General features: G+C 47.6%; 2 protein-coding genes across 7 annotated transcripts in view; one reads left to right on the plus strand and one right to left on the minus strand.

Moving 5' to 3' along the window:
• ARMC2 (armadillo repeat containing 2) overlaps nucleotides 1-1,197 on the plus strand; it is a 62,006-nt gene extending 60,809 nt beyond the window's left edge. The window contains exon 18 of one of the 2 annotated variants that reach the window (XM_072330944.1): nucleotides 824-1,197. In XM_072330944.1, the coding sequence (XP_072187045.1) occupies nucleotides 824-975 (152 nt within the window). In that variant the 3' untranslated portion in view covers nucleotides 976-1,197. The remainder of the gene's footprint in view (nucleotides 1-823) is intronic. The other variant, XM_072330945.1, reaches the window with a different exon arrangement.
• A 3,174-nt stretch (nucleotides 1,198-4,371) lies between these two features.
• SESN1 (sestrin 1) overlaps nucleotides 4,372-27,330 on the minus strand; it is a 66,056-nt gene continuing 43,097 nt past the window's right edge. The window contains exons 1-10 of one of the 5 annotated variants that reach the window (XM_072330948.1): nucleotides 15,852-15,951; nucleotides 12,680-12,745; nucleotides 11,625-11,825; nucleotides 10,470-10,652; nucleotides 9,435-9,677; nucleotides 8,044-8,191; nucleotides 7,484-7,596; nucleotides 7,079-7,269; nucleotides 6,684-6,828; nucleotides 4,372-5,502 (exon numbers count right to left, since the gene is read on the minus strand). In XM_072330948.1, coding sequence (XP_072187049.1) covers nucleotides 5,416-5,502; nucleotides 6,684-6,828; nucleotides 7,079-7,269; nucleotides 7,484-7,596; nucleotides 8,044-8,191; nucleotides 9,435-9,677; nucleotides 10,470-10,652; nucleotides 11,625-11,798 — 1,284 coding nt within the window. In that variant the 5' untranslated portion in view covers nucleotides 11,799-11,825; nucleotides 12,680-12,745; nucleotides 15,852-15,951 and the 3' untranslated portion in view covers nucleotides 4,372-5,415. The other 4 variants (XM_072330947.1, XM_072330946.1, XM_072330949.1 and 1 more) reach the window with 4 other exon arrangements.

Consider the following 27,330-nt stretch of genomic DNA (forward strand, 5'->3'; position numbering starts at 1 on the left):
AAGAGATTGTGAGCCTGCTGCTTTCATAGTCTAGGACCAAGGTTCATCATGCTGCCCATTAGCTGGAGGATTACATCTTCATTTTTGACCCATTTGTGGCCTAAGTGCTGACGAATATTCCTTCTGTTAAACTGTGCTAAACTCCTGGATGGAAATGTTTGTTCAGTGTTATCATTTGTGTTTGTAAATTCCTGTTGCAGGAGTATACTACTGGCTGCAGACTGACTTCTTGTTTTCCTATAAGGATTTGTTACTTTGCCACATGCAGGCAAAAACAGAGGGGGAAGAACATGTGATGTCTTCCTTTCATATCTAACATCACTTGTCTCCATTAAGACTGCTCAGTCTATGCAGTTTGTGAATAAGGAAGGCCATCAGTAATATATTGACTGGTGTGGTTCAAATGCTTTAAGTACAAGAGTGGATGTAGCTTGATAAAGTCTTCAGAAACCAAACTGGCAAAGAAATTTGTGCCACAGCAAAAGAGCCATAGTTAGATGAATAGGATTACTGACGTTAGCAAAATTGCTTTGGGTAACGCTAAAACCAATGTAGTTTCCAGGCTGATAGTCACAACAACTGCTTGGGCTCAGAGCCGCAGCTGAGCTGTCGTGTTGAGAAAAGACTATAACCTGCTGTGTGCTTTTTGCCATTTTTCTGGCTTCAACATCCTTCATTCCCAAGTCGAGCTGTGTCCTTCAGACGGTGATGCTCCATTTTTTCTTAAGTGCTGAGCTGGTTCGAAGTTATGAACATCAACAGCTGATAAGTTGTATGTGCTGTAGCCATAAAATACTGATGACGATGTTTTGCTTGGTTACAGATGAAGAGCTGGCATTAGGCTACGGCCTCGACGGAGGAGACCACCACAAACTGTACTGGGAAACGGAGTTCAAACCTGTGGCAGAAAAACTTCTTGACCGAATTCAGACCCATCGCTCCTCCGGTTCCACTGCGATCATTGCTGCGTTTTAATCTGTTTGGGGCTTTTTTTTTTGTGACGTAGATTGTACAGTTATATTTTTCCAATATATGTTGCCATTGGTAAGCATGTTGGACAGCACGGGAAGTTAATGTTTAGAAAGTTGGTAAAGCCTAGTATTTATATAAGGGATGCTGTCTTTTAAAGGGGCTTGTCTGAAATTTTTGTGTTGTGTAATTACATTTTAGAATATATTTTGAGTTTCTCAAGCACCCATTTGGTAAGATTTTTCTTAGCTGGCAAAATGAAAGAAAGCTGTTTGCAGAACCTCTCATCTTTAAAGGTGGATTATCAGTGGGTACCTGGATCTAATGTACTGGAAAGGAATATTGCTCCTTAGAAGCTATCTCTTACTCAAAGGCTTGGACACACTTTATATGAAATTCTGCAACAGAATAACCCAAGTGCAAGGGTTGGTATTCTGGAGTGTTACATCACAGCATTCCTTTCTCTCACTGAAGGCTCTCACAGTCAGGAGCAAAGTTGTTCTTCAGAGGTCTCCCTTTCTTTACCTGATGCCATGTGGCTGGAATGTCCCAACTCCTGTGGTGGTGCTGTCAGGATACAGGCCAGCTGTTGCAGGTAAGGAGCCTTTCTGAGTCAATACTTCACATCTTATTGCAAAATACCCATGTAAGATTTCAGCTGGTTTGGTGTGTGCTTCCTTCAGCTGTTCTTATGCTCCCAGGAGCTGTATGTGCCAGTGCTTCTGACTGCCTGGCATGCTGTGTCGTCCAGGCTTACATCATCCATGGGGCAGAACTAGGGCAGCCCCGTATGTAGTGCACTTGCCTTATTGCTCTTGGCCTTTTTATGGCCATGTGGAAGCCTCCATTGCTACAATCTGCAGAAGAGAGCTGCTTAGTATAGTTCGGTTCTGACAGCACTTCTGCTGAATTCAAAAAGATCTGTTATTATTCCTTATTCTTCTTCTTTCTTTTGCCATTTTAATTTCTGGTTAAAGAAGTTGAGAGGGGAGATAAGCAGCTTCAGTGCCTCATTTGCTCCTTGGCCAAGAGTGGATATGAAAGAAGGCACGATGGGTAAGAGAGTGCTAGAGGCATTTGTTCTTGGCATTCGCATCAAGGCAGAAGGCAGGAGAACACCATGCTGCGTGGCGCTGGGTGGGGATGCAGCGAACAGACCTCGTGGCTAAGTCCTGTCAGAAGCTCTAATCAGAACTGAGAAATCCTCAGTGTGTGTCTCTCAGGAGGCAGCCTGAAACAGACTTCTTGCTCAAGTCCTTGTGATGGCAGAAATGTAAGCAATTAAAATTAGTTCAAAGAAAATGTTAGTTATTTCAGTAAATGCGAGTTGTTGCAGTAGTTCGAGCAACTGAACTGTAAACAGCAGTGTAGGGTGGCCTATAGCACAGCAGAACGGGATGTCCCAAACTGGAGGGAGAAGCTGGGACAGCCCATGGGTGTTACCTCTGTCCCCATCTTTGTCCTGTGACACTCTCAGGAAGAGGCACACATTGTAATGCCAGGGCGGGCAGAGGACAGCTGAGGACTCAGAGCACCCGTGGAGCCTCACAGGTCTTTTTCTGAGCAAAACTCTTAATAACTGCAAGCCCCAGAATGCTGAATTTTTGGTGTATTTTTATAGCATCCTCTACCATGTGGTTGTGTTTATGACAAACCTCAATGCAGGGATTCTCTTGTGATTTCAGGAGCCATTTCTATTTAGAGACCAAGCACATAGCCTCTTGCACTGTTACTTTTTCTGCCTTGGTAGAGTGTGTTCTCTTGCGCACGTGTGAAGTTTTGAACTGAAACTCTGAAGATATAAAGCCAGGGGCTAACGGGGAGGACTGTGAATTGCCCATGGGCAGATGAGACTGTCACGCTCCTATAAGTGGAGATTGAGAAGAACATGCTGGTTTTGTTGTTTATTTTATTAGTGCTTCATGTGGGCCCATGCAGGCAGCCAGCCGTTAGCTCCCACCCCTCCTGCTAGCGCAGACCGGGTGTGCTGATGCTGTCCTGGGAGGCCACAGCCACAGTCTCCGTCCACGGCCTTTTGAACAGCTTCCCCCACCTACGTCTTTTGGAGTGAGTTGAGTTGCCGCTACTGTGCGCCCACAATGTGTGGGGAGCACTGAGGTATATTGTTCCTGCATGCACAGAAGCTGCTGCACTCCATGGCTATGGGCTGAGGCTCTGCAGGAGCTGCTCAGGGCTGACAGCCCGCAGCAGCAACTCACAGATTAGTGTTTGCAGAGGTGTCGTGGTTTCTTCCTCACCCCCAGCCATCACACACAGCTTCTGTCCGTGCTGCAGGAGACAGCTGCCACCTTCATGTGTATAAAGATGCCACTGCTCTTAACAGCCTTGCTCCTCTTGTTCTTAGGACCTCAAATGCCTTTAACACCATTCATTGGAAAACCCAAATGTTTTCAGACCCCTTACTCTCAGGTAGGCGGCTCTGTGTGGAGTTAGGGTTGGCTGTGGGCACTGTTTGAAAATGTGGCAGCAAGAAGCTCTGTGCGTACACACGGTTTGCTCTTTGAAAAGGAAGAGGGTGCCTGCATATGCCAGCTCGTGGCTGGAAATGGACAGGTGAGGCTTCATGGGAGCCTGCATGTTTACCTCTGAGCCAACAGATAAGCACCAGGAGCAAAAGTGGGAAGACACTTTTTTGATACGTCTTTAGGCACGGCTTAGTTTTGTGATTTTTAGGCAGGAAAGTTCTGCTCTGTTTTTGGCACATCAGAAATCCTGTATTTTTAGTGAAGAGGAAACAGCAGATGCTTCCTGTTAGTCACGATTTTTGACAGTTTATTAATCTTTCTCCCCTCGATCATTTCAGATGTTTCAGCTTCTTAAACTACATGCCTAAAACTGCTGTCAGAATGTCCTGCAGCAGCAGAAACCAGTTTGAGGCAGCTCAGTTCTACTGGTGGGACTGGGTTACCTCCATTTGTTCCCTGCCTTACTACTGTAAGTTTTGACACACGAGGTTACTAGAACCCCATCACAGCCAGCTGCAGGAGTGCGTCCAAAGCAGTTTGTCACAGCTCTGTGGCTTTCTGTGATGCCTTTGGAACCCTCTGTCCCAGTGTCCTTCTGGACACATAGCACAGCTGTGAGATAAACCTGTGAGGAAACAGAAAACCCCGTACAGCAGAGCACGCCTGAATAGCAGGTAGAGAACTATGGGAAAGGAGGAGGGAGGATGGATGACAGGTCTTCCTGGTATAGTGAAGAACTTCATCTTTTAAACTTTACCTCCCCCCTGGTTTAGACTGTTGGAAAAGCCACGGTTTGTCACTTTCTGAACCACTGCTCGGTTACCGTTTCAAGCACTTTAAAACCAGTCTTTAACAGAGCGAGTGTGTAAACCAGGAAGAGCAGAAATGCAAAACTAAACCACACAAAAACACCAGGAGGAAAAAGTTGTTATCTTTATTTAAAAAAGACCAATAATACTGACATATTTAAAAAGCAATTCACACTCATACAAAAGTATTCATGTGTTCTCCAAAACCACTGTATATTAAATGTCAGCATTTTAATCATGTTTTGAATTGACTAAAAATAGATGGTTTTTAGCCTAGTTATTTAAGCAACTGCAAAAAAATCAGTAAGACCAGCGTTGGGCATGTAACGCAGTAGGACTGTTTGGCAGCCTAGAACAACATTCCCATCCCTTGTGGCAGCCCCTGAGCAGGGATCAGCTCACCCTGGAGAAGCAGGACAAGGAGCTGCACAGCACCGGCCGTGGTCAGATCTGCACAAAGCTCTAAGGACCACGTCCTCTTCTTTCCATAGGAAGACCATTGCACTTTGGAGCTCACCAAATGATGCCTAACAAACGTCCTACAGCATCTTTAAGGCTAAACTATTTGAGAAAATGGACTGCTATCTTTCAGATCATCAGTGCGGACAGAGGAGGTGTAGTTCTGATTAAAAATCAATCTAAATAACAAGGCTTTTTGGAAACCACGCACGATAAAGGCTCAGACAATAGCAGTGCTCGCTTTCACGTTGAGCTCAGCTGGAACAGCCTCTCCGTTTGCTCCACCAGCACAAATAGCAGCATCGAGATTTTCTAAAATTATTCTCACGGGGAAAGCAAATGTCATCAAGTCCCACTTCTTTTCACGCTCCAACTCCTGTTGCGTTTGCCTTACAAGATCTATATAGCTATGGTTTGCGATATTGCCACGAGTCCATAGAGCGTCCCGTGCTGGCTGAAGCCAAACCACCCCCAACAGGCAGCACTTTGGCACAGCCCCGTCTTTTCAACTGCCAAGCGTTCGCTGCCCCATGGCAGCGGTGACATTCCAAAAGTGGAAAGAGCTGAAACTAAGGGAGTTATGGCACAACGGGCATCTTAATTTATAGCTACCATTGGTCCTGAGGCTTCGTATCTTCCTCTGCCATACTGCAGCTGCGGAACATTCCAGCGTCGACAGGCAGCCGGAGACATCAGGTCATATAGCGAGTAATAGCTCTCAGAGCATAAAGTAGTTCGGCTTGCATCCGAGCTTCTACCAGAAGCAAATTTACATGGACCTTTCAGAAGGAAAAGAAGTCACTCTTCAGCAAAGTGCTCACAGAAACATACTGCAGGAAGAGGAAGTCTGTGGGGCTGTGGTTTTCAGATTAGCTTTTGCCTTAGCAATGGGGGAGAGCTTTGCGTGCTTCAGCTACCCAGGAAACTAAATTAGTTCTATCAGTAAAGCTGATAGAATAGCTGCAGGAGGTGCTCCACTGCTACAGCACAACTCAGCAGTGGGACACAGGGTGGGGGGTGGTTCAAAAGTAGGGCCAGGGTGGTAAGAAGAGGTGGGTAACCTGTAGTTAGACCAACTGCCTTAGCTGGAAAAAAACAGACAAGCTTTCAAGCACAGAAGCCCTTCAGCAGTAGCTGACTACGTGCAGCTTGGAAATGACTGTGGAAGTTCAGCCTGATTTAGTTAATTAGTTGAAGGCAAAAGGGTGGTTGGTACCTGTGGAGCGGAGGGGGTTGTTAGCAAAGGAAGAGGTGGTAAGGTCGTTTGCCCCTGTGGGTCAAAGAGAGAAACACACAGCTAGTTACACACAGGTGATTATGGCCTGGACAATGAGGGGGTGGGAAGCAGCAGTGAAGCACAGGGAAAATCTTTAACATGCCATACAACTATTGCTTCTGCTGAGGGAGAGGCTCCCAGCTGCTACCAGAAGCAAGAATCTGAGTTACCCAGCCCATCTCTCAGTGTAAGCACTGCACTTCTGCAGAGGGGTGATAAAGAACCATGCGGTGGTGGGGGTGAGAAATGTTTGGCTTTCCACACATAATGGCTGTGCCTGGCTGCCCTGGCATCGCTTCCATAAGGATGGTGTGGGAATGGCTACTGAGTACGTGTACTGGCCTTGGGTTTGGGCATGGAGGTGCAAAGTTTGGGGCTTTAAAGAAGGGTTTATGTGCTTGAAAGCTTGTAAGTCTAACAAAAAAAACCCGACAATGATATGAACTATTTTACTTCCACCTTTAAGTAAGTCATCATTTATAGTACCCCTATTATAACTGAGTATCTCAGCTATTTTCATAAGGAGTTAAGCTGTTATCTAGCAAACGTTCAGCATGAAAATTACATCAGTCTGGGAATCCAAGCCCAGTACCAGCGTTAGCCAAATGCTGGCTGGGTAGGTGCGCTGTTAGCAGGGCTAACAAATCTCCCACCCCTGCCCTTCAGAACACAGATGCACTGTACCTTCTCAGAGTGTTCAAACTGCCTCCAGAAGCTATCATACATTCTTTTTGTGGTCTTTTCAGGAGTGCAAACCACAGTCTTGATATAAACTTTAAAGCTGCGGTCCAACAACTGATTAATTTCACCATAGTCGTAATCATCGTATCTGTTTGGAAAGAAACACACTTTCATTTTCAAGCAGCACTTATTTCACTTGGTTTTTGTTTTTTTTTGTAGCTTCCTATGAGAAAAATCAGTTACTGTGTAATTTGTACCACTGTTGGATGTTTAAAAAGAGAACAAAAAAGCAAGCAAACACGCACATATTTGCTTAATAAGAGTTCTGCTTCTGTCAAAACAAGATTTGCCAGTAGTAGCAAATCTGACATATATAAGAACAAAGGAATCAAACTGACCTTATTCCAAACATACAATGAATATAGTTCCAAATAGCTCGTCTTAGCATTGAGGTATCCACGTCTTTGTGCATGGCCATTGTGTTGTAAGTCAGATTATAAGCAATGTGAAACTTCTCATCAAGTAACTGTCCCACGTCTGGGTAAAGACGATTAACCAAGGAATAGCCGTGGTCTTCCCAAGAGTAATCCTTAAAAGAAGAACAAATGCAGACGTGAACTTGTGAAGGTCTGGTGCTTTAGAGTCATTTATCTCAGGGCAGATAACTGTAGGGGTTTTGTTTGCTTGCTTGCTTTCTCATCCATGGGCCAGTAAACAACAGCACAGCAATTTCTGGGTCTGGTATGTGGCACGCCAAGAGGAGAGCACTTGAAGCATCCTGTGAGCAGTTCCATCCTGCTTACCTGAGCTCGAAAGGTGGGCACGTGCATCCCGTGTCTGGAGAAGTCCTTGTAACCATAGCTGGTGTCCTCAAAGTGACGAGACACATCCCTTGTTGGCGCCGATTCTTCATCTTCTGTTAAATTCAAACAGAATTCCACACAATTTCAGAAACAACAAACTGGAATTGGAACTATTACAGCAAAATGGGAGTTTCTGTACTCTTTAACATAAATACAGTTTCACCTGACTACCCAGATTAAAAATCTTTGGTATGGCTTAGTATGGCTGCGCCTATGACTCCCCAGAGGAAGCTCCTTGAAGAACATCCGGATTCGTTCTTACAGACAAGCATTTTTTCTCCCTTCGTCTGTGTACACGCCTATCTTCAGTGCTGGCACTACTTTGCTTTTATTTTTTTTAAGCATTTCCAAAAGAAAACAAGGCACTCCCCATCTCAATCCCCTCAAAGCAATGGTACGGTGTTTGTGACATCTAACACCTTTTTTCCTTCTGCAATGGCATGCATGTCTTCAAGCAATTTGGATCAGTGTAAGCATGTAGACACACAACATTGCGCTACCTGAAGAGCACACCAACATGCTTTCTCTCTTCTCTCTTTCAAAACGTGTAGCCATCTCCTCCTGGCTGGCTTCCTCTTCATCCCTGCACTCCTGCAGTTGCTTCATTTTCTCCATAAGAGCTTCAACTTCACAGACTGACTCTGTAGTCTTGAAAAAGAGACACGGACATTTCATTTCTCTGTGTAACACAAACTGACGAGTATGGCAGAAATCATCAAGCCAGAAAATTCAAGCAGTTGTGTCCTTCATTTACATCTCCAAATACTGATTGTTCTAGGAAACCAGCTCTTGAGAGAAATCCGCACTGACCTCAGAGTTCACCTTTAGTCATCATCTTTTCTCAGTCAGACCCCTGGTGGTTTTGGTAGGTTTGAAGAGGAGTCTCAGCTTTTCGAAACTGGTGGCTGTTGTACTAAAATTGAAGTATTTTCTCTTACTTAATCTAGATGTTTAACAACTGAAAAACGAGGGGCCGTAACAGACATTCTGGTAGAGGAAGTAACCACAATTTACTGCCCAACTGTTATTTTTTCCCCTCCTCTGCTCACATATTGAAGAAAACATGGAGAACAGTCAGAGTGAGTGTAAGTGTAAATGCAATGTGAGATCTCAGAGGCCAGATAGCGGGACATAATCTTACTTCACAAGAGTTTTGTCACCACAAGACACCATTAATTCAATATATGGTTCTGTAAAAATCCACCTGTACAAAGCAAGATGAAGTTATCTTCAATTTATGCTGCTTTCCCCCTTCCCTCTTTGCCTTTTGCAATCAGTTTGCTCCTTCAGAAAACCAGCAAGCTCATCAGACAAAACCTGAATGCCATCTGCACCGTTACAGCAAAGTCTCACCCCGCAAGGAACCCACGCTGAAAATATCACCACACTCACATCATGCTTCTCACCAACTGGAAGCGAGCGCACATCAGTGAGCACAATGCCGCAGGCAGGAAGCACTGTTTTAGACACAGGGTCAGAAAATAGTGAAAGATCTGGTGCATCAAAAACACCTCAAGGCATCAAACGCTGCACTCGAAGGAAGAGCCAACTTTCCACTGCACATGTGGAAAACAAAAGCACTCCTGGTCATGACTGCTCAGGCCGTGCATGGCAGTCTAGCTGAGGTCAGCAGCAGTCATTCAGCTAGGCAAACAGACGAGACACAAAGAGCAGACAACAACAAAGAGATTGTATCTCTGTCTCTTCCTTCGGTGGCTTCCCGCAGCGTCATTTCAGCACCTCCTAAATGTCTCTTTTCAACTGGTTGCTCTTCATCTAGATTAGGCTAAGCCATCCCACTCTCACTGAACAGAAAGGCATCCTCGGTGTATTCAGTTCACAAAGAAACTACTGCTACTGAAATAGGTTGTTTGTTCAGACAGACACTTACCGGAATACTTGCAGCCGGGCTGGCATGAATGTCATCCACCCCGTGGTAGCCATTTGTGATATCACACAAGCAGTAGTTGCTGACAGAAGGTGGCCTGAAGGTGTGACCGCCTTCGCAGTCGATCTCTGGGCTGATTCCGCAGCCAAACGTGAAGGAAGCAAGGGAGTGGTAGTGTGTCAGCAGAACAACAGCGTGGATCAGCTCCGCCAGGGACCAGCTGTTCTCTTCCGTCTTCAGAAGTTGCTTTAAAAAATAATGCAAGACAAAAGCACTAACTTTAAAAAAGGGTTCAGATGATTCCACCTCCATCCAATTTATCAACACGTGTCTTCACCCGCTAAAATTATTTCTCCTATATCCACAGTTGCCTCCTCACTCTCTGCTGCTGCTACTGTGCTCCGTGTCCCACCTGCAGGTGACCTGGGGTTAAGCCACACACACACAGATGACTCCATTCTTCTCTCCAGCTCCCAAACAGCTACTGAAACCGCTGCAGTTTCTATTTAGCACCGTATGGTTTGCACCAAAGCCAGGCTGAATTGTGCTGAATTTTCACACCTCTGATGAAGATGCAACCACAGGAGTTTCATGTTTCTTCTGCTGGTCCTTAGAGACTTGGAAAATCCTGGCAACTCCTGGCAAACCAGCTGTGTTAAAACCTAGCACCAGGGCTGGGCTCTCTGTCTCGTCCTTGTGGGTGGAATGTTCTACATTTAGCAAGAAGCTTCTAACCCCCACTTCCCCTTCAGGCAGGAAAGTGTGGGAGGTTTGGGGCCTCCTGGCACAGTGTGCATCCTACCCCCAAGCCTGCTGTCATGCCCCCACTTTGCACCTGGCAGGCAGCACTGAGCAAGCCCCAGCACCTGCCTCCTCTGTGCTAGGGGGAGAGGGAAGGGCAGAGGAGGAGAACTTGCTCCAGTAGCCACCGTCAGGACAGAACATCCCTCATCCTGTCTGGCTCTTAGCCCTAAGAATCTGCAACTGCATTTTACTGAAAAACAAGCATAGGTTCGTGTTACTCCCTGAAAGATGTACCTCGATATGCTCCTTGGTGATAAGCCAGGGTCGGTGAGCCAACATTTTGTTCAGTTCTCCCAAATTTTGCAGTTTTTGCGGTGCATTTTCCAGGCCGTTCAACCATTTTGGGTCTCCACCAACATGCAGGAAGTCATTCACGTGGAGGTTAACAAGGTAAGAGCACTGATGTCTGGCTGCAGCCTAGAAGGGAAAACACGATTGCAATACAGAAAACAAAGTTTGCACTTTAATGGCAATTACTGTAAGTAAGTCATCATTTCCTCAAAATACTACAGAATAAGACCTGCAGGGTTCAAAGACCGAGTTAAAAAAGAAAAAGGAGAGACTAAAGAGACTAAAGAGACTGACACATCTGCTTGTTTTGATGATTGTTCACACCATAAATATTGCTCGTTTGTATACACTCCAATGATGCTGGCCACAGGTGCAACATGCCGCCACCAAGGGAGAAGTATAAGCATAGACTCACTGCTTTACTGCAGTGAGAGTGCCATACTGCACAGTGGTCTCCAGAGTAGAGGAAACAACAGTGCTTCTAGATGGATCTTTGCCATCCAGAACTAAAGTGGGTTTAAAATCACACAGAGCAAGAAGAACTAACTGGTAGCTTTGCAACAGAGAAAAGTGCCATTCACTCAAATAGTGATGCGTTGCCAATCAAATTAAGCTGCAGAACAAAACTTTAACTTCAGCAGGCGAATACCACTGCACTGTCAGAATGGAAATGAAAAATTCAATCCCTCTGGGCAGACAACTTGCTCAGAACTGAGATTCAGAAACAGGATGGGACCACGAAGGCAGAGAGAGGGAGGTGCATCTGATGGACCACGCACCTCAAAAAAAGGCTGTTTTGAGAACCAGCTTCTGAGATACTAAGGAAACCAAAAGTAAGCAACTGTTTATATTTTTATAACACTTTTTTCTTCCTCGCATTCGCACTGAAGCTCTGAACATCAAGAACATCAAGTACTGGTCTGACAAAACAATTTGTACAGCAGACAGGAACAAACCTACTCTGTTCTTCCCCTCAGCTTCTAGTGAAATGCCTCACCAACGAGAAAGTGCACAACACAGTAAGAACTGCTAGTAAAAGAGATCAGAGATAACTGCCAAAGCAGCTGCTTCTGCTTGCTGCCGTGTGCTCCAGCATACCATGATCCCGATGTAGTGCCGGTAATGAAGAGGGAGCGGGCCGTCCATCTGCAGCAGATAGTGCTGAGTTTTCAGAAAGCTTTCCAGATACTGTGGGTGGAAAACCATCACCAAGGTAACGTTGTCCAGTCGGCCCAGCGTAGCGAAAGAGTCTGCAAACAGCGCGTGCATCATGGCGTCTTCGCTTCCCACTTGAACGGTCTGATTTAACAGAAAGAGCAATTAGCAATGTTGTCTCAGGGGCGCCAGTGAAACAGTAAACAAATGTATTGCCACAGCACCCAGAGCCCCAGTGAAAGGAATTACATGAGACAGCTGTTAATAGCATTAAATCAGCACACAAAATGCCAGACACCACCACCACCAGCAAAGGGAGACTTTTTGCCTCTTTGCTTCCTCTCCTGCAACACTGACTGACTCGTTTCTAATCCTCACCTTCACTGTCTTGAATGCTCCAAATTCATCCAAGCTTTCTATAAAAACAGCAGGCTAGCTGAAAAGGAACAACCTCACTGAGTGAAAAAGGAAGGAAACAAGAAGCTAGCCAGGACAGTGAGGTAGAAATAAAGGAGACTGAAGCATAAGGCTCAAGAATTCCTAGGAAACCACAGGCACATCAGCAACTTTTCCCCTGCTCCAAATCCTCCTACCAGCCGATGAGAAGCACCAGAAATGCTCGGCCGCAGCACTCCCAAGTCTGACAGGCGGTCGGAATGGCAGCTCAAGAAAATCTAACCCCTGAGCAGAGGGGCAGGTACCTTGTGGACCAGTAGGAAACTGTGTCCAGACATTAACAAGGGAACAGATGCTCCTCCCCAGAACAGTATTGAGTTTCTCTACTGCTAGGCAGCAGAACAGGATGTTTTGTAACCATTCCAGGGCTCACTGCTTATGCATATCAGAACTGTGGCCAAAATCTCACCAGGACTCGATGTGAACACAAGTGAAAATATTCTGCAGTTCAGCAGCTATCTTGAAACCAAGTGTGGGTTACTACTAAAAGAATGTTCCTTAAAAGCATAAAGTTCATTGTGTACTTGAAAACACCACCGCACCTCCTTCTCTGGGATGAATCTGCTTGGTCCGTGTCCCAGTGGTCTAGGAATTCTTATGCCGAGTTCCTAGAAAAGAAAAACACACCATCTCAGCATTCGGTTATAAACAGCTTTTAGCTGCGGTTGCAAGAAAGAAAGGAATATGTCATTCAGAGCAGAGCTTATTTGGGTACTTCGGGTCCTCTGCCATGGGAACTTTTACCGGTACCGCTTGTACAAATGCTAATTATTTTCCTCCAAGTGCTTCATAAGGAGCGCACTTGTTTATAGCTCACAGCCCCGCTCCCGCAACAGAGAAGTGCAACAACAAAGGCCCTGTCAGCTGCAGAAAACATACACAAATATACATATGCACACGCGCTCCAACCTGGTTCACAGCAAAGTTGCACAGAGCATTTTTGGCAGGGTGTCCAGAACACGTTGTTCAGTACACAGCCGGCCGCCATGCGGTTGTGCCACTGATACAGAACGAGCGCGGTGCTGTGCATGTCAGGAAACCAAACAGCTGTAACCCTCATCGGGTCGCTTTTTTCACAACCTCAAAGAGGTCCTAAGCTGCCAAAAGTACCCGATCTGTGTTTCCATCAGCTTTCTTTTTGTGATAAGTGGCTGCTGGCAGAGGAAGGGGCTGCTCCATGCATGCTCTCCTGGCCCCATCCCACTCCACAGCCGACACTGGCCCAAACCTGCTCCTGCTGGGACTGGACCCAGGTATGGCACTGGGACACTTTGGACATGGCAGAGCAGCCACAGCTCTTCCAGGCTCTGTGCAAACTGAGCCCCCAAGAGCCGCTTGCCAAAGTTTGCTACGTTTTCCCCACATAGATAAAGGCTGTTAGAAACAAGCAATCCCAGACTCACTCAAAGTTGCATTTTTTCTCTCTTCAGCTGAGGTTTCTATATGCACGAGCAGAGATGTTATTAATCAGTTACTGTCCCCTGAACTTTCCTCTAAGATTAAAAACCAGCTTCCAAAGGCTCACAATCAGCGCACATCCACATCAGAGCTGCCAAAGCCCATCGGATCGCAGTGGTCCCCAGACAGGTGCCCTCATTTCTCCAGTCCCACTGGGATAAATGGAGACCACATACAGCTCCTACTGCGACCTCTTTGCCTTTCCATGGGACTGCAAGGCCTGGGAGGTAGTTTCACTCCTCAGGGTCCTGACATTCACAAACTGCTTTTGCTAAGCTGCTGCCAAGACCGCTTGTCACTGTGGAATGGCATTTAGAACGTCCTCTCTGCAAAGCTCTGGTACAGCTCCTTGTCCCAGCTGCTATGGTGCCAACTAATCAGGGATATCTCACATGAAGACGTGAAGGAGACATCCGTGCACACGCTGTCATTGAGCAGGTGGGCTGCAGCATCTGCCAGCTTCGGCACTCCAAGAGGAACACTCTGGAGTTTGATTCCTGACAACTACATTTTACTCTTCTTCTGCCCCAGAGAAGAGGCCAAACTACAACGATCACACTGCATGTGACGGCTCCATCAGAAAGGCTGAAGTGAAAGCCCCCCCCAGCCCCTACAGGGTGACACTGTGCTTTCTGGGAGCTGAGGAAGTCGCATCCCATTTGATTGCAGCTTTTCTGTATCTTTAAGACTGTGAATCAAGCCCATTTTTGGGGAAGGTTTTGAAGTGCCTTGTCAGGAACAGCGCTGCTAACACACTGATGGAAAGCCTTCAGATGGAAAACTGAATGGCAAACGTTTAAAAGGTGTATCTGATACCTGAAGAACAACATGCCTCAGCACTGCTGGGAACAGAACATCATCAGCTTTGGTTCTGAACCTGTTCAAAAGAAGCATCACTTTTGAACAGACACCTCATGTCAGAGATTCCACCCTGAAACACAGAAGCAGGGATGCCGAGCTCTTGGAATGGGCACAGCTGCTGCTCCGCAGCTAAGGCTAAAATGCTATCTATCTCATCTCCCACTCTCTCCCCATCTATAGGCTCCCAGCAGCGGAGGCCCTTCCTCCTGTCACAACAGCTCTCCTAGTACCCAGCTACCTGGCAGGAGGAGTGAAGCGATGGCCACTGAAGTGCAAATTCTCAGCGCTGACCGGGATGCACAACGTTCAGGCTGCCCTGGACTAACACAGCGAGTCACCCCGCTCTCCTTACATACAGTCAGCACCGGCATCAAACGCTGCATCTCCCTGACACCTCCAAGGAGCGGGGAATCATCTCTAAGGCTCAGGGAGCCGGCGCTGCCCGTTCCACGATCCACCACAGCCGTGCTGTGCCGTGGGCGGGCCACGGAGCCGGAGTTTCCCTCACCTCTAAAGATAAGCTGCTGTTTCGATCTCCCTCTGCCCTCTTATCATCTCCGGGCCGACGGGCCTGAAAGCCGCACGTTGGGTCGTGCTGACATGGCAGCCCCGGGGGGCTCCCTAAGCAGACGGGCAGCTTTGGGAAATAAACAGATCCACCCCTGCAGCATCCGCGGCTGCCACATCCCCGGAGCACAGCGCAGTCGGTACGACGGCTTTGGAAAGCGCCGCAGCCACCCGCCCCGCGCCCGCCCCGGCTCCGAGCCGCGGCGCAGCCCGGCAGCAGACATGCCCGCACATGCTCGGACACGGCCCCACGGACGAGACACCGACCCTCCGGCCCGACGGTGCTGCTGGAAGGCCGGACTCGGGAGGAAGGTCTGCCACCGCACCGCACCGGTTAAAGCTGCCGCTACGTGCCACACGCAGAAGGAAGCGAGTTTATCCGAGGCTGTTACGGACGCGCGATGCCGAAGCCGAGCAGCCGGCGCTCCGAGGCGCTGACCGCAAGAGGCAACGCCGGCAGCATCTGGACCCTTCCGAGCGGCCCGGCAGAATACAAGCCCCGGTGCGCAGAACTGAAGGATCTCCCAGAGCGGACCTCCAGGAGCATTTGTTCCTTGCCTGAGATACCGCTGTCTCTCCGCGTGCTGACGGCCTAAAACAGCCCATCTCGAGAAACGCGAGGCCACGTCCCCCCCCCCCCACCCTCCTCCGTACCTGCTGCTGGGGGCCCGACCTGCCCAGCCTCATACCGGCTCCGCGGGCCGGGCCTCAACCGCGCTCCGCACAGCCCCGTTCGGCTCTGCCGTACCGCCCGCCGCCGCCGGGCCGCCCTCCTCGCCGGGCGGGGCAAACCCGGCCCGGCCCGCCCCTCCGACGCGAGCCCCGTACCCGCCCCGTGTGCCCCCGCGAAGTCCCCGTCGCTCCGCGGGCAGCGCCTGGGCTGCTCGCCTTCCCTCAGAGCAGCGCAGCCCCTTCACTCGCTCGGCCGGGAATCCCCGCCTCCTCTCGCGCAGCGACACCGCTACGCCTTTTAAAGCGCGGAGGTGCGGGGGACAAGCTTTGCAGGTAGCCAAGCTTTGCAGGTAGCCAAGCTTTGCAGGTAGCCGTGTGACCAAGCGCGCTGCTGCACACGTCTGGCCCGGCGCCCGGTTCCGAGATGGCGGCAGCGCGGGGCAAACAGACGTTTTGCAATGCCGTCAGCAAAACACCCGGCCTTTGTTTGCAGCGCTCCGTGCCTCTGGTCGACCCTCGGCACTGCCGGCTCCTACCTAGCAGGTCTGGGGCTCCGTGACACACGTTCACACAGAGGGCGGTGACGCACTGGAACAGGTTACCAAGGGAGGTTATGGATGTCCTGGAAGCATTCAAGGCCAGGCTGGATGTGGCTCTAGGCAGCCTGGTCTGCTGGTTGGTGACCCCGCATGTAGCAAACTGGATGGTCAGAGATCCCGAGCCTTTACGAGCTGTGGTGCAGCAGCAAAGAGGGAAATTCCACAACTCTGAACTTTACACATCTGTTCAATATAAAACTGAATGCTGAAAAGCCTCACAGGTGGCTACAGGCGTAGAGATTTCACAGCCAAGTGGAGAAAACACTGAGGATGGTACCGAGAGCATCAATGTGGCTCAAAATACTGATTCTGCACAGTTCTAGTGTTAAAGCGGCCCCAGGGAGGGCTCACTGCAGCCTGCCAGTACTTGAAAGGAGCTTACAAAGGGGAGGGGGACTGACTTTTTGCCCAGGTACACAGTGACAGGACAAGGGGGAATGGGTTTGAACTGCAAGAGGGGAGCTTTGGGTTATGTGGTTAGGAAGAAATTCCTCACTCAGTAGCGGTGAGGCTCTGGCACAGCTGCCCATAGAAGCTGTGGTTGCCCCAGCCCTGGAGGTGCTCAGGGCCAGGTTGGATGGGGCCCTGGGCAGCTGAGCAGGTGTGGGGCAGCTGTATGATCTTTGAGGTTACCTTCCAACCCACGGCATTTTGTGATTCTTTCCTTCCCAAATACCACCTGCTCTCTGGGCTACGGCTTTACTGTGGAGCAAAGGGCTGTTCTGCTTCGGAAGGCTTTGCTGTTATGCTGAAGTACCTGGAAATGTACAAATGTCCCAGCTCCATGCCCGGGGACTCGGCACTACACTGCTCAGTTTCTCCAGAAGCGATGTCTGCTTTATAACGACTTGCACTTCATAAAGTGCTCAGCAGAAGCACGGAAAAAAGAAGAATGTGGTATTGGCAAGGAAGGTTCCATTTGGTGAGCTAATAAAACAAACGGATGAAGAGCACGGTTTTAATTCCCACCGGCTACTTTCTCACTCCCGGCCAAAACATAACAGAGAGGCATGGAATGGGCTCCTCCTGCTGCAAAGGCAGAGGGCTGGCTTGGGCTCAGGAAAGCTGTTGAAAAACAAAGTCATTACCTGAAAAGTCTAAACACAAGAAGATGCCTGACCCTAAGAAACCTTCCTGGATGTTGGATGAAGTGCTGTGCCCTCCAGTGAGTTTGTTAACATAGTTGGAAGAGCAAAATAGAAAATACAAAGGGCAGCACTCAGTTGTCTGAAGTGTTTTTCCCCACAGTGGCTGACTGCCCTGCCTGGACTCTAATGAGGAAGCCTGTTCACACACAAAGAGACTCAGCAGATGCAGATCATTCCCTGCTGTCATCCCAGGGACTTTTCCTCCTAACAAAACAGCCAGCTCTACAGCAGGAAGTTCTACCACGTTCTTTGCTTTCTGCATCAGGATAGATGAAGATGGGGACATGTCAGAACAAGCACGCACAGAGGGGAAGAGGAAGTCACGCAGCTGCCACAAACAAATAAGAGTGTTCTTAAAAGCTCTCCCATAGAGCCTGGGTCCACCAGCTGTGCTCAGGCCCAGGTACGTCCCTGCAGCAGGATCTCAGCACCCTGCTCTGCTGCTGTTGGTCCTCACAGCGCTTGCATGCCTGTTTCCAAAGTGCAGCTCTCCCAGATCAAGGAATGCACGGAACTGAACCACATGCTGATCTGTAAATTGCTATGCAGCTGTACACTGAGAGGACTGTACATTCCCTTTCCAGGCTACCCTGCGTGACCTGGGCAGTATTAGGAGGAATACAGCTGGGCACCGGCACAAGGCTTGCTTGGGGACTGACAAGTGCAGCACCCAGTGCAGCTGGGGACACGGGGACAGACATATGGACAGTTTGCATAACTTGAGCTCATGAGACATCCTTCAGTACATCTGACCACGTATCAGTGCAAGAATACAGAGATCCAGTGAAATGCTCATAAGGGAAAAAAACAACTTTTTTTTCTTTTTTTAACATGAAAATACAGATCATAGAATCATAGAATGGCCTGCATTGAAAAGGACCACAGTGATCATCCAGGTTCAACCCCCTGCTGTGTGCAGGGTCACCAACCACCAGACCAGGCTGCCCAGAGCCACATCCAGCCTGGCCTTGAATGCCTCCAGGGATGGGGCATCCACAGCCTCCTTGGGTAACCCATTCCAGTGATAGCAAGTTACCTTTGAAAGAAAGCCCATATAATAGATATGCTTATGAAGTCACCTCAAGCAAACAACACCTAAAGCAAGGAAACTTCCATAAAACTGCCATAAAAGTTGCTTGCGTAAAAGGATGGCATTCAGCATCTGTTCTCGCTAGGTTAAGTCATCAGAAATGCAGCCTTTCCTTACTGCCACAGCAAAAGAAATGCAGGAGTGAAGCTAAAAGGAGACAAGTCAGTTAAATGTGAGAAGCCTGATGCTGCACACACACGTCTTCACTTACCCTCTGTCACTCAGGAGTGGTGCCATTTCAGCCTAACAGTGACTGTTGGAGTAAAGTTCAGCACAAACAGATGACTCTGAAGAGCTGGCGAGCCAGCATCTTACATTCTTTCCACAGAAAAGCTATCCAAGCAGGAGCACTTAAATGCCTGTTACTGCAAAGCCCCAGATATCACATCAGTATCTCTGAGGATGATCAGACAATTCTTCCCCACAAGGAACCTAGAACTAAAAACAAGTGTTTCCCTGGTACTCTGAGGTACCTGATTTAGTTCTTAGATATATTTTGTTCCACAAGGCATTGCTCACTTTGGCAAGATGCAGCGATTTCAGCAGCATGGATATAAACACCAGCATTTGAGGCCGAGTGCCTTTGAGCCCTGTGCTGGCTGGAGGCCACAGATGGGTGCTGTGCCCCGCACACACAACTGCGCTTGCTGGAGGGTCACTGCTCCACGTGGGGACTCTCCCCTAAGAGCTCCTGCTGGGAAAAGGATGTGGTGCTGCTTCATCAAGAACACCATGTGTGACTGCTAGCAGAGCAGCAGGAATAAAAGCATGGGGGCAATGATCTCTTCAGCCAGCAGAAGAGCTGGAGCAGCCCCACCTAAGCCGGCGCCTCGATGAGCTCACCAGGTGCTTCAGCTGTGACTAAGCAGCCCCACACCAGCACCTCCGAACCTTTCCTGGTGGATTCCTCTCGTTCCTGCCCGTCCGCAGCCACTGCCCTTTTCATAGCAAACTTCTCCTCATCTCCCCTATCCCTTTGTTATTTACTTCTTTCTAGAATAGCAAAACTGTTTATCGTGATACCAACAGGGGAGGCGCAGCAATTAAACCATTCATTGCAGCGATGAAAGAATTTAAATTAAACAGAAGAATATCTCGTTCCATCAACGGGTCAAGCAAAAATGATCAGAATTTCAAAGCATTCCTTTTTATACCATCTTAACGTTCTGATCTGTCAGCCTTCAAAAAGTGCACTCTGTTATTAGGATTGGTACATAACTCCAGGGAGGAAGGTAAACTGCATCTGATAGATAAACATAAGTCTAAATTCTCGCTGCGTGTGTCAAAAGGAACCAGCTCTGAGGAATGGCACCTCAGCTGACAGCCTTAGAGCAGGGACAAAAACTAGTTGTTTAGGAGGAAAAAGGGCTGAAAATGGGCCACGCTGAGAGGCAAGTTCAGTCTTTAGGACTGCAAGGCTCAGTTGTCACCTCTGAGCTGCTCTCACATCTGACTGACTTCAACTCGCCGTGCTCCAGCAACTCCAGTGGCTTTATCTGTTCTCTGAACTACTTGGTTGGCCACTCAGGACTCTTAGACCAGTTGTTTTTCTAGCTTGTTCTGCCTTTAAGATTGCTACAGCTCTCATCTCTAAACCACGTTGTTCTGTTGTTTTCCTCCCTTAACCTCCCCTTCTGCAGCTATTAGGTAGCAGAAGTATGAGGTTTAATTTAGGGAGCTACAAGAAGTTGAGATCTTGAGATTATTCAGGCTTTGGCAAAGACAAAAACAGATTTATGGTTTCTAATACTACTCCAAATAGGCAGATTAAAGCTTAACAGATTGAAAGAATGCCTGACTAGATTATTCTTTCCCTTTTTGTGTGTGTGTGTGTGAATGTACACAGCTCCGCTGATGCTGATAAACAGCAACTGAGCTACAGGAGTTGTTTGTCTGGCTTGCTGCGAATGTTCCATGTCAGAAATGTAGGTTCTTCTACTGCTGTTGTGTGGGGGGGATTTGTGCACTACACAGGAAAACTCCGGTTAACATCCCACCCCTTTGACACGTCCCTCCCAAACGGAAGGTCTGCGTTAACTGGTTTCAGAACTGACCTTGGTAACTCACTGATAACTTCTGATCTTTCAGTAGATGGAGACGGCAATGAGAAGGGATCGGTTGTCCAGCAGACTGCCATTCCTTGGGAAATGGAGCATCTGTAGGCTGCCAACCGCCCTGCACACTCTCTCAGGTGTAAATAAACTTCGAGATTTAACCTCCCCTCACTTTACCTTAGTAAAAGAGGGTAGTTGGAGTCTATAACGTTTTCCTTTTCTTAAATGAAACGTATAGCTGACCAGGTTTAGCCTACAGAGGTCCCTGGTCTCTCCAGACTGCCAGGCCACAGAAACACCCATGGCACTGCACACACTTGGGGCTGGGGTCCATTTCGCTCTTTCTCAGGCACTTTCTACCTGAGATGAAGAACGTAAGGAGACAAATAACCTTTCTCGGTTGAGTGAAAATTCACCCTTGGGAACCGTCTGCATCTCCAAGTCCTTGTAATTGATTCAATTAAGAGCAAGGAGATAATGCAATACCTTATTTGCTACACTATTTGGAATGCTGTCAGACTGTTCTTCACCACTGTTTGTGTGAAGATGCTGCTGGAACACCTGTCCTACATGGATGGAAGTTGCCTTATCACTCCGGGCAATCTACTGCAAACAAAACCTTTCACACAATGCAAATGCACCCCTTCAAAGCAAGAGGAGGCCAGCTGAATCATCTCTATGTGGATTAGTTCCCTGTTTCATTAGAACTGCATTTGACCCCCAAAACTGCCTCATAAGAGAATGGAAAAGAAAGCAGGGGAATGCAGCTTACTAATGGCTTCTCACAGGAATCAGACACAGTGGCAAGCACTGGGGAAAGAAAAACCAACAGCAAACTTGAGGAGTACTGGAGTGCTAATCTGGCTTATTGGAACTGAGTGTGACCAAAGCGATCCAGAGCTGCAAGGTTGTGAAGTTACAGTGTGTATGCAGGAGATGCTGTGTCAGTGTCCTGCTATAAAAACCTGCAGGTGACAAGGACAGAATGCAGTGAAAGAACGTCACATCATCTAACACGCTTCCAGATTCTCAGCTGTTTTTCTAGAGTTGGATTGTTAAAGTAAGATAAAATCAAATGAAACTGTACCAAACGAATATGGGAAGCACTCCTAGAGATTCAGGGGCCCTTAAATCAGTAAGAGCAGTTTGGGGAAGTGTTTTGTGGCTTTCAGACACTTTGCACTTTAAGGCACACGATCAGTTGTGTTACTTTCAGTTTCCATGGTGTAGCTGTGAGCCAAATAACGTGTGCTATTTATCTAAGTTTGTGAGCTTGGGAAAGCCATCAGACCTTTATCAGGAAAAAAATCCGTATGCCTATAAAGCTGCATTCCTCCTAGCATCTTCTGACCTATCTTCATGTTGTAAGGTTCTCAGTTCCTCGAGACTGATTGATTCTATCTCTGTACTTAATATACAGAGCCAAGTACAGCAATACCATAGGATTTATCAACTCCTTTAGAACATTATCTTGGCAGAAAAAGCACAAAAATGAAGCAGCATAATCCTAGAAGGCTATCCCACATCATTTATCTAATTATGGCAGTTAAAAAACCCCTATTATCCTCCACCCATGATTGCTCCAGGTCCCCGTGGGCCCAGCAGGGAGCTGCCTGCCCCCTGAGCACCATCCCTGCCCTGCACCCAGCAGAAGCAACAGCTCTGAGGAGCCTCAGGGTGGGCACTGAGGGCTTCCAAACACTACTGATGAGTGCTTTGTTATACACTTTGTAACTCTGCTTAGCGCAGCGATGTTTCAACATCTTTGTAGATCCCAGAGTTCTGCAGAGCTTGGAAAGCTTGCTCGGGGTGCCCAAGACAACCCAGCCTGCCACTGAGCTGTATGCAGAACCACTTCCTTGTTCTTACACGTGCTAAGTCCTCTTCTGTACAGCAAATATACTAGGAGTGATGGACTTGGCTCTATTTCACATATACCAATTGGACAAAGTCTCCACAGCTGTGAACATTTCCTAAAAGTAGCTGTTCCAAATGACAGAGGGAAGAAGAAAGAAGCCAGGGCAAGCTGCTTCCCAAGGGGAGACTTAATATAAAGTCATTGGATAGAGGCCCTGTGTTTCTGGAGGGGGATGCAGGCACAGCCCGGGCAGCCAAGCATACATGATGTAGCTCAACAAATTGTGGGAATACAAAAGCCACAAGAAGTAGCTCCAGTGCATGCAGAACACACGTAGCTCACAGGGCACAGCCTGCCCACCCTGCTATTGCATGTACGGTAGGTCTGTGTGTGACACCTAGAATCACAGAACATCCCAAGCTGGAAGGGATTCAAGAGTCCAGCTCCTGGCTCCACACAGCAGCACCCAAAACTCAGACCGTATGTCTGAGAGCTTTGTCCAGACCACTGCCCTGGGAGCCTGTTTCAGGGCTCGACCACCCTCTGGTGAAGAAAGTTTTTCTAACACCCAACCTGACTCTCTCCTATCACAGCTTCATGTTGTTCCCTCAGGTTCTGTCAGTCACCAGACAGATCAGTGCTGCTCCTTTGCAAGGAAGACATAGGCTGGGTGTATGCACACAGCAGTCATCTCACAGAGCCTTGCTAACCAACTACCAGAAGCCACAAGCGATCAAATCCCTTTTTCCCCTGTCTATACAATCATCCAGGAGGGGAGAGGAAAGCAGAGGCAGAAGGGACAGGAATGTATGTGGGTAATGTCAGTGCTATTTATGGGGTCCCAAGACCAGACCAACTTTCTGCGAGGGCACTTGCTTGTGAAAAAAAACCCAACACAACTGCCTGCTCTGCCTTTTAACAAGACAGACGCTCGCATAAAACAAAACATACATTTAGATTTTTGGCTCGGCATTCTTGCCTCTGAATTGTTGCTGTATATATCAACAAATGATCCTTTGTTTTAAGAAAGCCTTACTGGCCACAAGTTTCCCAAGAGAGGAACGCTACAATCCTCAAGCACAGACAAGCCTGCCTGGCAATAAGCAACCAGCGTGTATGGAATAGATGGCAGGAGTCCAGGTCTGACTACAGAAGAATCACAAGATTCCTCTCTAAGAGAGGGCGAGTTGAGAAGGCATCTGGGTATAAGAATGACAGAAAGGTGCAGGCTCCAGTCACCCTACAGCCCTGCTATTCCACTGCTCTACACGCCAGCTTTTGGACATTTATTCAGCTCTTAAAAAAGAACAGCTACAAACAAGTCACTGGGCAAAACTCTTAGAAAAAAGCACACCAGTAAGAAACGGTGCATGCAAATGCATTCAAGCCAATCTTCAAGCAATCACCTTCATGCTGTGGGTTACCGACCCACAGCTCTCAGTCAAGAACAGCTGCAGACAAGCCTCAGCACCTAGGGCATGGGCAGGCCCACAGCCCATTGAAAAGGCTGGGATATTATCAAGAGCTGCAGGAGAAACAGAAGCCTGAAGTTGGCAAGCAAACACCTCCTGCACTCCTTTTTCATGTTTTCTCTGTCAGACAGCGCAGTATCACTAGCTGTTTACTTGCATTGACTGTTCTATTTTGATCGCCATCAAATTTGCAGAAATACAGCTGCACGTACTTTTCCCATATGTATTATACAAGCCTCTTTTACTAAAAACACAGCTTCCCTCCTCTCCTCACAAAAACATGAGGCTCTGCTATTGCATGACACTACTGTGAACTTGCTGATCACACCAACCTTTACCCTGTGTTGTTGTTCCCAGTTGTCTCATGGGGCAAAGGGAGTGGGCAGCTGCTCAGGGAGTTTGTAGCCAACAGCGTGTTGTGAAAGGCTCACGGAGTCAACAAAACAGATCTGAAGATTTAAGTGAGCTGCCAGGAGAAACAGAGCATATTTTCAGCCTGGTAACAACGTCCAATGTTACACGAGTGCATGTGTACATTACCCTGGAAAGCATTCAGGTTGTGAGGTGGAAAAACACTTCACCTCTGTGGCTTGGTGCTTATCAGGAGCAGTTCACAGAGGAAGCCATCTTAGCTGCCCTTACCCCAGCCTGAACAGTGTTACAGGGGGTGCGGAAAGGCCCAGAAGGAGCACTTCCAAGGTTTTCGGCTAATTTCTCTGTGACTCTTCTTCTAGGAACTAGCACATCTGTTCTGTGCTTTGCAATTATTTTCCAGCTTTTGCCTTTGCTCACTATTGCTGAAAAGTGCCTAGTACAGCCAAACACTCAGAGCAGGCTGAGAAGAGTACACAGTGAAAGACATCTCAGCAGGACTCCGGGTTTGTGACCTATTTTATGCAACCAAAAGTTACACCTGCTTAAATATGTATCAACTGTGGACAATGGAATACTTTATGTTTAGATGATACCGACGCCTTGCACACAAACTTCTTCCTTGGTTCAGCAAACGTGGTCAACAAAATTCAGAACAGAAAAGACAGTTCATGAAGTAGACACCAAAGTGGGATGGAAACCTCCATAGAACAGCTGGGCTTTAGGTTCAGATCAGCGCATGCTACCACAGTTCAGTCACAAGCCGACTTCCCTCTCAGCTCTCTCCTTGAGGACACCTCAGCTCTTCCATGACATGAGAACTAGAGCTGTAAAAGGAGATCAAGTGCCATACTAGAGCTTCAATGCCCACGAGCAAAGCAGACTCCCCAGAATCCCTCTAAACTTCACCTTGCTTCAAGGTTTGAGAGGCTGGTGTCTGCTGTGCCCAAAGTTGCTGCTATTGCCATGAGGTCTCTTGCACTACAAGAACAGGTTGTTATTTTGTTAGTGGCTCATTATCAGGAGCCCTCAGAAAGTGAGAATGTCTGAGTTGCCCCAGAAAACACAAAGTCTGGCAGAATTTCCCTGGCTTTGAGCACGTTATAATGAATCTGAAACTGGCATGAGGTCACTAAGTGCAGACTGAGTTTCAGCCAGCATCACACCACAACTTCCTTTTGCCTCTGAAGGGTAAGCTCAAAAACTCTCCCTTTGCATTCTGTGCATTTCAAAGGAGAAATAAGGCTGCACTTCTTGTCAGTGTCTGGCAGCTGGATCTGCTGGTCAGTGAGGGCAAAAGGCAGATTATGAAACTGAAAGATGGGGAAGAGTAAGGAAGAGCATCTTGTGCTAAGGAGTCCTTAGGAAAAGCATTCCTCTACTCATCTGACTTAGGGACAGTCCGCTCCCTTAGTACAGGTGAGTAAGCACTCACCAGAACAGCTGCTGCATGAGTTGTCGTGTCCTGCATCAGCAATTGATGGAAACTAAGCACCTCAGACTGGAAGCAGTTTGGGGGTATGAGATTTGTTACGTGACTGCCAAACAGAGCAACTTCACTCAAGTTTCAGACGGTGAAAGTTTTAAGGTATGGGGCAGGGACTTCACAAAAAGCAAGCTGTTATTTGTGCGACCAAACTGCAACCAAATCCCTCCCAGTGGCCTGAGAGCTTTGCTAAGTAAACTCGGCAGATAGATGCAGTTCTTAGAACTGAGCTATCAAGTTTTGTCATGAAGCTGAGCTGCTAGCCAACAGAATAGCACAAATTCAACACAAAAAAAAGTGGCAGCCTATTCCTTGCACTGTGGCTACTGTATTGGTTTTTTCTTTCTCTTTGGACAGACACTCACTCAAGGTTGGAACAATTCCAGCTGGTTACATAATAGGTTCATACAGCACTAGCAACACAAAAAACAACACAAAAATGCCATAGCCTAACACTACAGGCCAGTGATAAATAATGTAGCAGTACCTGCTCACACCATTTAACACCAACAGTTGAGTCCCCAAACAAAGACTTTTGACGGGCAAGAAGCAGTGGGCAGCTGGCAACACCAAGAGATCTAATGAATACAGCAACATTCACGGGCAATTTGAAAACTGCCTGCTTGGGTATGGCTTAGTTATTAAAAACTGTTCGTTCATAAACAGCATTGATGGAATTTAAAAAGCCTTTGTGAGAAAGACCAAAGCCAGCCAAAGCCTGCACAGATAGAGACAAAAGAAATGGTACCCTCAAACTCCGTATGTACTGTTTAACCTTATCTGTGATTCTGTCTCCTGGCACGTGGTGGGGATAAAACAGGCTGCCCTATGCATAGTTGCTGAGGTAGGCTTCAAGTTAGGCCTATTTAATGCCTGCGTGGTACTTGGAGCTATACTGTCCCATCCCTTTCCCCCTTTATAGCTACTTACTCAAAAATCATCATTTAGCATTCCAATCAGGAACAGATACCGAAAAGAGGCATGAATTAGAATCACAACATTGCTCAGGCTGGAAAAGACCTTAAAGATCATCCTGACCATAGTACCCTAACTCTAACAACCCTCTGCCAAATCATGTCCCTGAGCACCACATCCAAACTGTTTTTAAACATATCAGGGATGGTGACTCAACCACATCCCTGGGGAACCTATTCCAGTGCTTAACAACCCTTTCTGTAAAGAAGTGTTTCCTGATATCCAACCTAAACTTGAGGCCATTTCCCCTCATCCTGTCACCGGTGAGAAGAGACTTGCCCCGCTCTCACTGTAAGCACCTTTCAGATACTGGAAGAGAGCAACAAGGTCTCCCCTCAGCTTCCTTTTCCCCAGACTAAACAGCCCCAGCTTCTTCAGCTGCTAAATTGCAAGAGTGTGTCCAGGCATGCCACCAAACTCGGTGTTTTCCCTCCTTTATGTAACAGATGATCTTGCTGTTCTCTGCCAGATTTCTATAACTGCTTACCCTCAACTGAACTAGTTTAAATATTGACACTGGGGGAGGCAAGTGGGGATTTCTGGGAGGAGGAGCAATGGGTAGAAGAGGAGAAGGTGGCTTT

This window comes from Excalfactoria chinensis, chromosome 3 (genome assembly GCF_039878825.1).
Source record: "Excalfactoria chinensis isolate bCotChi1 chromosome 3, bCotChi1.hap2, whole genome shotgun sequence".
NCBI lineage: Eukaryota > Metazoa > Chordata > Aves > Galliformes > Phasianidae > Excalfactoria > Excalfactoria chinensis.